Source organism: Enhydra lutris, unplaced genomic scaffold (genome assembly GCF_002288905.1).
Source record: "Enhydra lutris kenyoni isolate GAN:26980312 unplaced genomic scaffold, ASM228890v2 scaffoldscaffold11, whole genome shotgun sequence".
Taxonomy (NCBI): Eukaryota; Metazoa; Chordata; class Mammalia; order Carnivora; family Mustelidae; genus Enhydra; species Enhydra lutris.
The window spans coordinates 27,696,466-27,710,713 of record NW_019154095.1 but is presented as its reverse complement, the minus strand read 5'-3'; the positions used below and the strand labels follow the sequence as shown (position 1 = coordinate 27,710,713).

The 14,248-nt window shown below is 42.1% G+C and overlaps 1 protein-coding gene across 1 annotated transcript in view; it reads right to left on the bottom strand.

Annotated features, from left to right (window-relative positions):
• The window catches only part of LOC111144511 (FAT atypical cadherin 1), a 117,524-nt gene that overhangs the window by 26,507 nt on the left and 76,769 nt on the right, over positions 1–14,248 (bottom strand). Inside the window, exons 7-10 of the mRNA XM_022498823.1 lie at positions 10,581–10,856; positions 10,244–10,454; positions 970–5,037; positions 193–389 (exon numbers count right to left, since the gene is read on the bottom strand). Of these exons, the coding sequence (XP_022354531.1) occupies positions 193–389; positions 970–5,037; positions 10,244–10,454; positions 10,581–10,856 (4,752 nt within the window). The remainder of the gene's footprint in view (positions 1–192; positions 390–969; positions 5,038–10,243; positions 10,455–10,580; positions 10,857–14,248) is intronic.

The following is a 14,248-nucleotide window of genomic DNA, read 5'->3' as shown; positions in this document are numbered from 1 at the left end:
ACTTAGCATTCCCCAAAGAGTTCCAGAGCCACTCCAACTCCTGCTTCACTGAACACTCACCTCCGCTTAAACAGTAAGAGGTTATAATATGAAACGCATCTGAATCACACCCAGCATCCCATGACAGTCCTCCTCAGAGAGTGAACAAGGAATCATAATATAGAAATTCATAATATAGAAAGAACAGCCCACCTTTTCACAGACTGGACTGTTGTCATTTGCATCAAGAACTTTCACTTCAACTATGGCTTTGGATGAGAACGTCCCATCAGTTGCTGTGATGGTCAGAAGATAATTGTCCCTTTTTTCCCTGTCTAGAGGTTTCTTCACATAGACCTTCCATTCATTCTGTATGTTTTCAATAGCAAACTGTCCCAAAGGATCTCCTCCTATTAAATCAATGCAAGAAAAGGACAGTCAAGTTTATTGAAATAAGGAAAGATCTAAGTAACAGGAGAAAGAAACTGCTCAAAACATATATAATGTTATACATTATAACAAGAATTTTTACATTTTTACAAGAATTTTACATTTTTATAAGAATTACTTTAAAAAAACAAACTATTACATTTAAATTTGGTATATTAGGTTTCTGACTTACCACCCCCTCCCCAAATCAAGGCATTAAAATGTGTACTGAAACACAGTATAGAGCTAAGTAAAATGTAAAGCCTACTAAACAATACTTCAGCCTATGTTGAAACTATAGTTAATTATAATGTATTTGTCATATGCTAATTCAACAGAATGAATCATAAAAATCAAAAACAGTCAAATGGAACAAGTATTCACTTTCCTCAGGCAGAGAACTTGAAATGTAGCTTAACAGATGTTATTTCTACTTATTTCAGATATAACGTTACTAAAATCATCCTCTTAACTCCCCATTTTCCCAAAACATGCACTTCAAAATGTATACCTCTAGCACAATTTATTTTGAACTTACACCCTCGCATTTAAATATTTTACCTGTGATGTAATATGTAACTTGTCTGTTAATCTCCTCAGAATCAGCATCCATGGTACTTAAGATGGCGATGACACCGCCTGGGGGATCATCTTCACTCACAGTCCCCTTATAAATCTCTGCTGTGAACCGCGGGGGGCTGTCATTGACGTCAGTGACTGTGACATCCACAATGGCTGTGGAGGACAGCTGAACCTTCTCACCGTGATCTGAGGCAACCACCTGAATCTGGTAATTGCCTCTCTTCTCATGGTCAAGCTCCTTCAGGGTCGTAATCCAGCCTGTGTCCACATTAATGGCAAAAGATTCGATGACTTCCACACTTTGTGACTGATCTAGACTGTACATGACTTGGCCGTTGGTTCCCGAATCGAGATCGGATGCCCGGATCTGGATGACTCTACTTCCCCCTGGCAGGTTTTCAACAATAAATGCCTCATACGGGTTTGACTCTAACACAGGGCTGTTATCATTGGCATCTTTCACTTGGATGCTGATATCCACAGAAGCCACCACTTCGTAGTCCTCATGAGTGCACCTGGCAAGTACAGAAAACTGGTACCACTTAGTTGTCTCATGATCAAGACTCTTCTCCAGTTTCAGTCTGCCACTCTGCCTGTCGATCACAAAGAACTCATCCCTGTTACTTTCGGGAGTATTCCCTTTGATTAGGCTGTAAAGAATGGTCCCACTATGTTCTGCGCGGATGAGATCGATCTCTGTCCCAATAGGCATGTCTTCCGAAACCGTGTAGGTATAAAATGGCTCTGAAAATTTTGGAAGTTGTATTTCTGGTGGAAGTATTTTCACATAGACGGGGACAACAGATTCTCTGGGTGGAGACCCACTATCCACAGCTCTCACGAAGAAAGTGAAGAACTCATTTTCCAAGCCAATTAAGCTTTCTTTTGTAGTTATTACACCAGACAGTTTGTTAATTTCCAAATTCTCTTTGACACTTTCAGAATCTGCTTCGATGGCGTAGGTGACATCAGCATTGGATCCCTCATCAGCATCGCTTGCAAGAACTTTAATGACTGACGTCCCTTTGGGAGCACTGGAGCCAATGTCCACTTCATACCTGGTTGCTCGAAACTGGGGTGCATTGTCATTGTCATCTGTAAGGATGACGTTAATGGTGCAGAAGGCGACCTTTCCCCCAGAATCCTTAGCCATTAAACGAACCGAGATCACTTTCTCCGCTGGGGTTTCTCGATCGAGTTTCTCCAGAGTAAATATCTGTCCTCTCTCACTGGTGTAAAATCTGTCTTTGGCAAAGTCATTGACAATATGGTAAGTAATGTGACCGTAAATACCGGAATCCTCATCAGTTGCTTTGACCTCAATCACCAGGGTGTGTAAGGGAGCATTTTCAGCTAACTCCACTTCATATTCGCTCTGAAGGAAAACAGGGCTGTGCAGATTGCCTCCAATTACAGTTACGTGAACCTGAGCTGAACCCCTAAAAACTCCATCGGAAACAGAAACGTTAAGACTGTAAAATGGCTTCAAGGTGTGCCGGCGCAGGTTTGAGAGTGTGATGATCCCTGTCTCACTGTCCATGACAAAATTCTTCTGGTCGTTGCCAGACAGAATGGAATAGTCCAACTTGTCTACGTCTGAACTGTCTGCGTCATAGGCTTTGACACAGGCCACGAAATGCCCGTGGCTGGCATGCTCGCTAATTCTGGCTTCATAAATCTGCTGGTCAAACAGCGGTGGATTATCGTTGAGGTCTGTGACCTCCACGGTGACGATCACATCACTGCTCAGGGGGGGCATGCCACTATCCACAGCCCTCACAAAAATCCTGTGCTGCTGGAACTGCTCATAATCCAAAGTCCTGACAAGCGAAATGAGGCCAGTGCTGCTGTCGATGTGGAAATGATCATGGCTTCTGCTGTGATTCCCAAACATGTGGTAGGAAATTCCTCTGTTGGGTTCGGAATCTGAATCGGTCGCTCTGACTTGAACGACAGACGTGCCGATGACGGATGCCTCCGACAGTGCTGTGGCGTAAGCCTGCTGACTAAAGACAGGAGCGTTATCATTGACGTCTTCCACAATGATGTCGACAAACACCTCGGCATGGGCGCCGGTCAGGGAGTCAGTCGCTCGGATGCTCAGCTTATACGCTGGGTGTGACTCAAAGTCCAGAGGAGCTACAACATTTAGGACCCCGGTGTTGAAATTAATGGTAAACTGGCTGAAGGGATCTCCATCGGCGATGCTGTAGAACACTTTCAAGCCTTCCGGACTGTTGGCTTGTACGTGGACGACCGGACTGTGCAGCTGGATGTTCTCTGGCACCTCGGCGCTGTAGAAGGGTTTCTCAAACACAGGCATGGCTTTATTCATAACAGTGATGGGCACGATCACTTCAGCGGAAAAGGCTGGGTTCCCTCCATCTTTTGCGACCACTGTGATGAGGTATTCTTTATTTAAAGTGTCAGGTTCAAATTGCTTTTTCAGTGAAATTTCGCCTGACGCTCCAATCTGAAAATGTTCGTGGTGCTCTTTCAGGTAGTAATTCACCTCCCCATTTCTGCCGCTGTCTCGGTCCACGGCGGTAACGTAGTGAATCACGTGGCCCACCACGGTGTCCACTTTGACAACGGCATAGTAAGGGAGGTTCACAAACACTGGTGCATTGTCGTTCTGATCTTCTATGGTGACCTTGACGACGACATGGGCCACTACCGAAGGCTTCTGTTCTTGGGTCACTTCTACCACCACATCAAATGCCTCCTGCTGCTCGCGATCGAATGGTATGCCCGTGGTTGACAGCACACCTGAAGTCCGGCTTATCTTGAATCTGCGGTCTGGGTTGAGGATCTGATAAAACAAGGGCTCATTGATTGGGTTCCCAATGGCAGTAATGACAGCTAACGTTCTGGCTTCAGTGGAATTCTCTTTCACTACTGCGGAGTAGAAATCCTGGGTAAACTTTAGTTGGCTTTCTTTGCTTTCTTTCACGTTAATTTTCACAGAGGTAAAGCTTACAAATCTGCCATCAGAAGCTCTCATGGTTAACTCGTACCGGCTCCTTAACTGAGTTGTGTTCTGTACAGTTATAGTCCCTGTCTGGTGGTCCATAGAAAACTTCTCCCCAATGTTGCCTTCGGTGATGGAGTACATCAACTGTGAGAACGCACTCGAATCGGCATCTGTGGCATTTACTGTGATGACTCTGACTCCTCTGTATGTTGGCAGCAAGACAGATGCTTCATATAGTGATTTGGAGAACACAGGAGGGCAATCATTAATGTCGATTACACGGATGGTCACGTTAGCCGCATACGCAGCAAATAAACGCGGTGTACCCATGTCGTGCACTTGTACGGTAAAGTGGAAAGTACTTGTTTCTTCATAGTCCAAACTCAGCACGGTATGAATAGCACCAGTGCTAGAATCAATAGCAAAGTATTTGTGTACAGACGGTTCAACAATGTGATAAACAAGCAAAGCATTGGATTCTTTATCAGCATCGGTTGCTCGAATCACTAACGGGATGTTCTTGTCAGTTAGCACCACACTGTTGATTGAAGCTGATTCGCTAACAAGTCCCGTATACTCTGCCTGCATAAAGATGGGCAAGTTGTCATTTTCATCTTGCAGGTGCACCCGAACAGTTGTGTTAGTAGACAAACCAGCCATGTTAGTTCCTTGGATGATCAATGTGTAAATGGGCAAAGTTTCAAAATCCAGGGCTTTCTGAGTGATGATACTTCCAGAATGTGGATTAATATCAAAAGCATCAGCTACATTTCCATCTTTTATTTCATACACCACCGATGACTGACTGTGGGCTGTGACCATCCCGACGAAACTCCCAATGCTGACAGTTTCACTGATTTCCACAGAATAGTCTTTTGATGTAAACTTAGGAGAGGCATTGTCCGCAATTGTGACAAAGATATGCACAGAAGTTATTTCACTCATAGGTGGATTGCCTTGATCTGTAGCTTTTACCATTAAGTCATATTCCACTTGGCTGTTTCGATCTAACTCTTTGGCAGTTTTTATAGAGCCCAAGATGGGATCAATTGTGAAAGAATTTCCAATATTTCCTGGGGGGGCGGGGTGAAAAAAAAACACGTTAGAGAAAAATATAAGGACCAATACAAGTCACAGTTGGAGATATAGAGATAAAGCTATCCTCAGAAGTGATATTCTAAAATGAAACAGAAATTCAGGGGTTATCAACATTTGAATGGAACTCATTCATTTTTAGCCACCTACAATACAGTAGATTTTTCCGAGTTTTGTCCATAAGCATGAAAAGCAAGAAACAGAAGAAAGATTACTCTATAACCTAAAGCCAGAACTCACTTGCTATTGGTTGAGCCAGATACTAGTTGTGGAACATATGGTTGTCCTTTTGTAAGGTAAGGTAAGAATTTTCTACCAGTCCCGAAAAAACCCTTTGGAACATACTTCTGGTTTCAGCTTTTATCGCCTCTAAGTTCTCAAGATTCTTATTCATTATGAAAGGGAAGACGTCAATTCACTAAGAAACTTTAACAAGCTTCAAGAGAGTTGTCCCTTATTTTAAATATTCAGGGAATTGATGAATTACCTTGTGTATAATCTGCCCCACTAGGCAGGCTTCAGAGATTTCAGTCATACTCCCTTTTTAATCTTATTCGGGTGAATCTGCCCTCTGTGTCCCTGGTTCTCTCTACTGGGGGCGATCTCGCCTAGATGGACAGGCAGCCATGTCTAGACACATTTTCGGTTATCACTACCTAGAGTGTGCTGCTAACACCCGCTGAGTAGAGACCAGGGATGCTGTTAAACATCCTACAAGGCATGGACAGCTCCCATAAGAAAGGATTTTTTACTCCCAAGTATCAGTAGTGCTGAGAGAACGAACCCCCCACCCCCGCCCCGAGCAGAACAGACTGTGTTCCTTGCTTCTCTTTGGACCTCTTCCAGCTATACTGTATACATATATTTAGCTTCAAATGCAATTCCATAACAGTTCCCGGTTTTGTATCATCACTGAAATCTTTCTGGAGACACCAGCAGTTTACTGAAGTTTAGCAGTTTACATCTCTGGATAGATTCAGGCAGTGCTATGGGGTCCTCAGATTGATCCATCCACCCACACTTCATCCCTTTTCTGTTTCACACCAGAGTCCAGAATCCATTATCCTAGCCACAGAACTGCATTTATTTTCCCCAAATGAACTATTACACTTCCCCACAACAAAGCTGACTTGCCCCTTAACTGCTTTTTTAAGTTCTGTTTTCCTCTACTTTTGCAACTGTGTGGGGTACACTTCAGAGGCCAGAATGACTTACCGAGTGATGTGCAAACCAGGAGATTGACCGAGCACCCCTTTCCCCACATCACTGCTAGTCAACACTTCCTCTATAGCCTTCATTTCCTTCTTTTAATATGTTTTACAAAAATCTATGATACCATTTTTTCTGAGGCCAGATCCAGTCTGGTTTTCATTAAGCTTGCCTGGCTCCGTGTCTAGGCACCACAGTCTGCAACACAGCAGAGGCCTGGGCTGTCTCCAGGCCCCCAAGTTCCAAGCTGAACCCTCATGCACAAATGGGGTCACACTGCCTCCACCACGCCTCGCAGACCCCTAATTACTTCCTGTCTGCATTTATGAGTCAACAATCCCAGATTCTCACATTGTGCTTTAGCCAGTCATCGAAACTCCAAGGACCTCTTTCCTCCTACGTGGACATCACCCTGTCTTTCAAAACCATGACCGGTTGCCTGGGACTGGAAGGGTCACCATGAAAACCTGTGGACGACGGTTTTCACCCGCACCCCTCAGGCTATCCTATGTCTGTACTAATAGCAGCCAACCTACCACAGTTTACATTTAATCATCTCATCCCTTTCTCTTATTTCATACAGTGAAACCTTAAAGCTTCAAACACGCAAGGCCCTCCAGCCCTCCGAGCGTTAGAACTTGCCACCTTCCGCACAAAGTGCTCGCTGCCCTCCAGCCTTGCTGGCTCCTCACTCCTCAACCGGGAAAACGCGTGCTCATTGCAGCATGACTGTATTTGGGGGGTCCTTTCTGGAACTGTCTTCCCTACCTATTCTCATTGCTTCATTCATTCATTCATTCATTCATTCAAGTTTTACCCAAATGTTCCTCTGCTTAGAGAATGCGATGGTGAAGCCTCCCGTTTCCTCCATAATCAGAATGGCTGTTTCTGCCCCCATACCCTCTTCTTTTCTTTATAGCACATATAGCAACCTTCTTATCCATTCTCCCTCTAGAACATAAGTCCCCATTTAAGCATGGCTTGTTTTACTCACTATTTATCATCTGTGCTTAGAAAAATGCCTGACACACAGGAGACACTCGGTAAGTGTTGAATTTGTTGTATGGAAAGATAATAAGGCACTATTTTTACCTGATTTTGTTTTTCTGCGTTTTACTTCTATCATCAACAGCAACCACTTGTTAGATTAAGCACTACAGTTGAAAGTATTAACAAAAGAAATGTCTACTAATCGGAAATTCCTGAGAAATTTTTACCAGCATGTAAAATTCAGGAACATTACTACCTGGAGTATTATCTTAACAAGAGGCTAAACAGGAAGCCAGGCAGTCAATTAGCAGACAGCTCCTACATACATCTCCACTGTGGCAGAACTCCTCGGGTTTGCAGATGGGCAAGCCACATGTTCCTGTGGCAGAACACGAAGGGCTGCTGAGTGGCTTACGCATACCCCTGTCTGACCTAGTAACAGCTACACACATCAGATACCGAGACATACATGCAGTATTTGTGAGGGAACTCACAGTGCAAGCAGCAGAGTCTGTACCAGCTTGGGGGCTTAGGCGTTCACTTTAGCTGGAGATACTGGTGATTTCTAAATAGCCTTAGATTGTTCTGTTTGAAGACGGCGATTATCCAAACATGTGAATCTGTACGCATTAGCAAGGACTGTATTACACACATACACCCCAAAGGGCATGTCAGAGCTGTGAGCAGAAGTCCATTTCTCCCCGCTGGGCACACGCAGCGGATGTTCAGTAAAGTGCTCCCTGCCTGACCACTGGCGGCCTCGAGTGGGAAACCTCCAGTTTCTATTGCAATTATATTTAACCTAAGTTTGGGGAAGGAAATCAATTCTAGTTATTAAGTTCAATTACTGTCTTTTATTTCCAGGCATTGTGACAGTTTTGAAGTTACAATAATCTACTCAAAAAAAAAAAAAAAAAAAAAAAACACCAAACAATCCAGAGTATGGCCCTGATTGTCTCTAAACACACAAGTCAATTGTTACGGAAAATATCCTTTAATTAATTCTTTTCCCTAAAGACTCCTAATCAGACCAAACTCTTTGCTCAATAAATTGCTGCTAATTAAACATGCAGTGTTACAGCCTGAATCTATAACTAGTTTTTTGAACTTTACGAAATGTAATCTGACATAAATGAGAAGCAGGTGAATATAAGTAACGTAAATGAAAGGAGGTACGACCATTTTACATTTCCTAATATTCCAACAGATTCACATACACACGCTTCTGCATTTTAATGGTAGCTGCTGCCTACAAATGCTTTTTGTATTACCAAATCTATAAAGATTATCTTCTTAGGAGTCCAAATTCTGTATTGAAATAAGTCCTTGGTATCATCTATTCTTTGAGGGGAGACAGAGTTCCATTCTTGGAATACCAAATTACTAATCCCATCAGTCATTACAAACATTTCAAGAATGCACATGCCTTCAGTCAAGCACCAACAATCATATTTTAACCACCCAGTTGTTGAAAATTATGTGAAAGCTAAGGGAAAAGTTTAACATTTTCTCCTACACAAACCCAGGCAGTTTGTCTACGAGAAAATTATTTTGCTGAACGGCTCAGGCATGCACAAATGGAATGCACTGTTTTTTTTAACAGCTAAATTTCTAAAGCAGTGGAAAAACCTGCATATTTGTTCAAGGCGCTAACTATACTACATTTGAATCCTGAACGCCAGGGGAGTACAGAAAATCTTATTTTGTAATTGACTAAATTTGGTTGTTTTCAGTGAAACAAATGAGGCTTCAAATGTATTAAGAAATAAAAATAGTTTAGTCACATAAAACATCGATTTGATTTTTTTTTTTTAATTACTCTCCATGCTCAGGTTTTGACTATATGACCTAGAATTGATGCCTCTACCAATTCTAATGTCTAGGAAAGGCACAATTTTTGAATATGCAGAGGAATGGACTTACGCAAATCAAGTTAAGTGCATGATATTCTAAAATCTTTGTAAAGACAAAAGAATGAGAGAGACTATATTCTTTGTACTAACGATTACCTTGAGAAACATGGAAAAATGGAAGCAGGTTTCTTGATCCTTCATCACATACTCACTGCATGTGGCACAAATAGGGAAGGTCCCCAAACAAACTGAATTCTGACTGTACAAATCATATGCTCTAAAGCAGATCCCTAGTTCAATCAGAAGCTTCCTTTTTGCATGAACATATACAACTGGGGACCAATGATGGCCTCTACCTACATCCCACTCCTAGCACGGCACTTGACACAGAAAACAGGCTTCATCAGTACATGGAATGAGTAGAGGAAAGACTATGAATAGCATCATAAAAGATAAGAGAGAACAAAACATTTTACTTTGATCCTCTTTGTATCTACCAGCAACTCTGGATCTCTTGCCCGATCATATGAAGAAGAAATGTTCAAGGCCTTCCTTGCCCAGCTCTCCAGAAGACTCGTTGGGCTTTTCAACATCTCAACCTTGGGGGCCTACATAACAACCCAATTCCATGAACGAAACTAAACTGTTAAAGATTCAGGAGGGTGAAAGGGGCAGAAAAGCTAAACCTGGAAGGGGCAGCGGAGGCACGACACCCAGCACTCTGCCGTGGAAATTCCTACTATGCCCAAGAGAAAATGCTCTGACTAAAAGTGAAATCACTGAAGCCAGTGGTTTCTTAAGAGTGTTTCACAGTTAACAAGTATTATGAAGGAAAATGTTGTATGGTTAAAAAAAATTGTGGAAATATTGAATTGAATCAAATACAGTTTTCTTCACTCCAGAACTTCTCAGAGCCTTGAACTATGCTAATAATGTGAATCTTTTTATTTAACATAAGACTTTTTGCTTTCTATTGAGTTAAAAGCTTAAAAAAAGGTCTTCTTTCTCCTAACATGAAAAATGGTAGCTAAAGATTAAGCAATTTTTACGGTGATACACAAATGTTTCTACACATAGAACTAGTTTTAGAAAATAAATGTACTTTTTAATCTACTGAGTGTTCCAAAAATACCTGATTCGATCGAATACAACACTTCAGCATTCTTCCCTTTGTCCTTGTCCAGAGCTGTAACCTGCAACACAACTGAGCCGACAGCCGCTGATTCATAAACCCGCCCTTCATAGGAGGAACTCGTGAACCAGGGGGCATGGTCGTTTGTGTCGCTGACGTTAACAACAATCCGTGCAAAGTTTCGCTTTACAGGGACATCTTGATCCCGCACCTGAAAGAATCAACAGGTTATCAGCGCTGTCGGGAGGTTTCCCGGTCATTGATTAAAGATCACTCGGAAAGACGTGAAACCCTTCAGAAAACAAACGGCGGCCAACGAATGAGCAGAAAGCCGTACCATGACTGTAAGAACGTGCTGGTGGATGGCTTCATGATCAAGTGTTTCAGAAGTTGAGAGAGAGCCCGTTGCAGGGTCAAGACGAAATTTCTTGAGACTCAGTGGATCAATGCTGCTCTGCAGAGTATAGATCAGCTTGTTTTTCTCATCCTTATCCATCGCACTGATTTGCAAAATTTCTGTTTCTGGCACTGTGTCTTCAGGAATAACAACTTCATACTTTGATGTAGAAAACTGAGGACGGTGGTCATTTGTATCTATTACTTTGATGAATACCTATTAAGGACATAAAGACTCACATTACAGTAATATCCTTAACTGTGATATTTTATTATTTACAGAATCAAGGGGAAACATGAGATGCACATTGAAAAAAACCATTTTTTAGCAAAATGAAACAATGAGAAATAAAAGAGACAAAAATCTAGAATTAAAAAAATCTTTAAAATTTTCCATTGATATATTACCCAGATCAGTAAAATAATGAAGACCTTTCTAATTTCTTGAAACTAACTTTGAAGAGCAAATGTAACATCTTTCACACACTTCTTTCTGACTGCACACTTCATTTCTCTCAGGTCTCCACAGGAGAGAGATTTCTAGAGCACTCATGTCAGGATAACAGAGAATTTACTTCAGCAGGATTTACAAAAGATCATTTCCTCTATCAGATCTGAATCTGCAACTACCAAGCAAACGAGGTGACTATGGTACTAGATAAATACCGTATTTAAATTTCTTGTTCTAATTGTTGAGACTCCAAATTCCTACCAATAAATTAGAAATGTGCTTTAAAAATCTTTACTACATTTTTACAATCACAAAGCCTACATATAAATAGTAAACCCATTCATTTCCTAAAAGCACTTTAAATACACTAAAGATAAGCTCTCTTAAATACCTCAACATAGAATAACAACCTTAAAGGGGGAAAAAGCCAATATTGAAAAAAACTTAGATGAATTTAAAAAAAAATGTTTTTTTTTTTTTTTTACTTTAATGCTAAGAGGATTAATTTCCAGACTGAAAAGACGTGTGTGGAGATAAGGCATAGTGGAAATCACTACTGACTACAAAGATGGTTTATGGTTACGAACAAGAAATCTGAGCTTCGTTGGCATGTGTGGAATAAAGAGGTTCACTAGTCCTAATGGCCCAGGAAGCTGCAGTGTCAGGAATGCACAGGTGAAGCTATTACCCACCCCGGTGCAGGCACACGAGCTGCAGGTCTTTCCATGATGATTATACCAGTGTTCTCAGAAAACACTACAACATCAGTGATGGATTTGTAACATTAAACTTTATATACGTATTAAATGCATTTGCTAAACCAAAGAAAGGTTTTATGTGGAAGTTACATAAACATTTAAAACCACCGACCATTTTTAAAGGTCGACGATGATCCACAAGCGATGGTTTTATAATTTCTCTAAGTTCAATCATTATATATTCATTTCCACTGTACATTTACATAGTACTTTTCTAATGGAGTGTTGGGTAGAGGTAGTTGATTCCTGCTCTCAAGTCAATTAGTCACAACTCAGTAGGAACAAGGAAGGTAAAAACCACCAATTCTGATACAGCGATTCAAAGGAAGCACACTCACAGAGCCCTTATCCGCGCAGCACGCTCCCCCACGTTACTGGGGAGCAAGTACAATGAACGTACAGCAGTCCCTGCCCTCGGGAAGCTCTCAGGCTCGGCCGGTGAGGTCTTACACACGCCGAGCACAATGAGGCTGCACATATTACCAAGTGAGTTATCAAGGAAGCCTTTAGGAGTCCCGAGATGGCAAGGGACATTCTGAAAACTTTTAAGGAGAAGGTAAGGCTTTGCTTGCGTAGGTCTTAGGTTGGTAATCAATATTTACTAGGATGGGGGTTGTGGGGGAGACCTTGGTCAGAGACAGGAAGGCAAGAAGTGGCATCAAACACCCTATATCTCGAGACTAGAGAAAAGGACTTGGAACTAAGGGATAGTAAGAGCGGGAAGAAGGTAGCGTCCAGTGCGCAGAGCCTGGACTCGCAGGCAGAGGCTGGAGAGCTACAGCTCGCGTACGCCCTAACTAGCTGATCAGAGGAAATTCACCTTTACCGCCTCTTCCCAACCGGGCAGACCCCTGTGGTAGTGGGCACAGCCAGGTGAACCGCAGGGACAGAGAATGGAGACAGGGAGGGAACTGAGCTGTCCAGCAGCAAGTGCACACCAGCGCGGCTGCGACCTCACTTACCCCTCAGAGGGCCTTGTGAGGACAAAATCACTATGCCCCTTTCCCGGTGACAAATGGAAGCCAAGAGGGTTACAGCCACTTGCCCAGGGACAGGGTAAGAGGCAGAGCCAACATTCAAACAAAAAGACCTGTGCATAATGCTGATGCTCGAGAGAAACCAGAAGGAAACATGAAAGCAAAACTGTTTCAAAGAAGAAAAAAAAAAAGCCGTAACTGGATTTGGTAAGTGATCTTGAGATAGGGGTAAAGTGAAGCGACTTGAATTGATACTGGTCAGATCCCAAGCAGCAAACGGCAGGACAGGAACACAAGGAGCAGTGCTTTTTCAACAGAGCACAGGGAGCCCCTCCCACCTCCCCCTCTGCTGATGATGCGCCGTGGCTCACGCGACAGTGCTCCCCAAACCTCCGACCTGCACGCAGCGACGTCCGCCCTGGTGCTTCCCGAGTTTTACCTACAAGCCCAAATCTACCCTGTGCTCCCATTCCTTAGCAATCCAGTTCTTACCTCCGTGTTGCCCTTCACATACGTTTGCTTCTCCGTTCTCATCCCTGTTTGTATCGCCCTGTCCTCTGGCCCATGTGGAAACTGAAACCTAATTACTGACTGTCCCCTTCGTCTTATACCTTCACAGGGGAGTCTGGGCTCTGGGACCACATCTTTGAGACTCTGACTCCCCTTCCCTGCCAGCAAATCATGAGGATATTATCAAGACCCCCTGAAAATAACTCAAAAGAAGTTATAAGGTATAAAGGCAGCACTACAACTTAAGATATTTGTGTCCCTGGGAAGACTGCAATTTATTTCCTGGGTTTTACAGGAAATTTTAGTCAATCGACTTCACATTTCATATGAAGTTTTTAATGGTACTCGCTAAAAACTGCAATTATTTGGGAAGGGGCATACTGCTACTCATTCATTTATGTCATAAGCAATAAATGCTACAGGTAAATAGATCGTCTTCATTAATGAGAATGGTTGGCACGGACGGCCACTGCTACTGCTTCTTAAGATCCTTTTGCTGGATTTCCGCTTAGTAGATTATTTGAACTGGTCCACGTACAGTTATACTCTTTAAACTTTTCAAAATTCATCCTGTTAAATTTATTACATCTCCATGTTTTTATTCTCATTTTCATGCTCTAAAGTCTAATTTCTATAATAAGAACGGTTACTGACAGAAATGAAATTTTAATACTGTACTAAAACTTTTACATGACAATCTCAAAATGACCCCAAAGCATGGTACATATGTCAATTTTAAATACACTAAAAATCACAACCACATGGAGAAGAAGGTCTTTTTCATAACTGGCTCTGAATCATCTACTCATTTATTAATTAAAAATACATCACAGACTCTTACTCTTCAGCGCAACTAAATGATTTAACAGATGATCTCTCTCATTTGAGATTTAAATTAGTATCATCTAAAGAT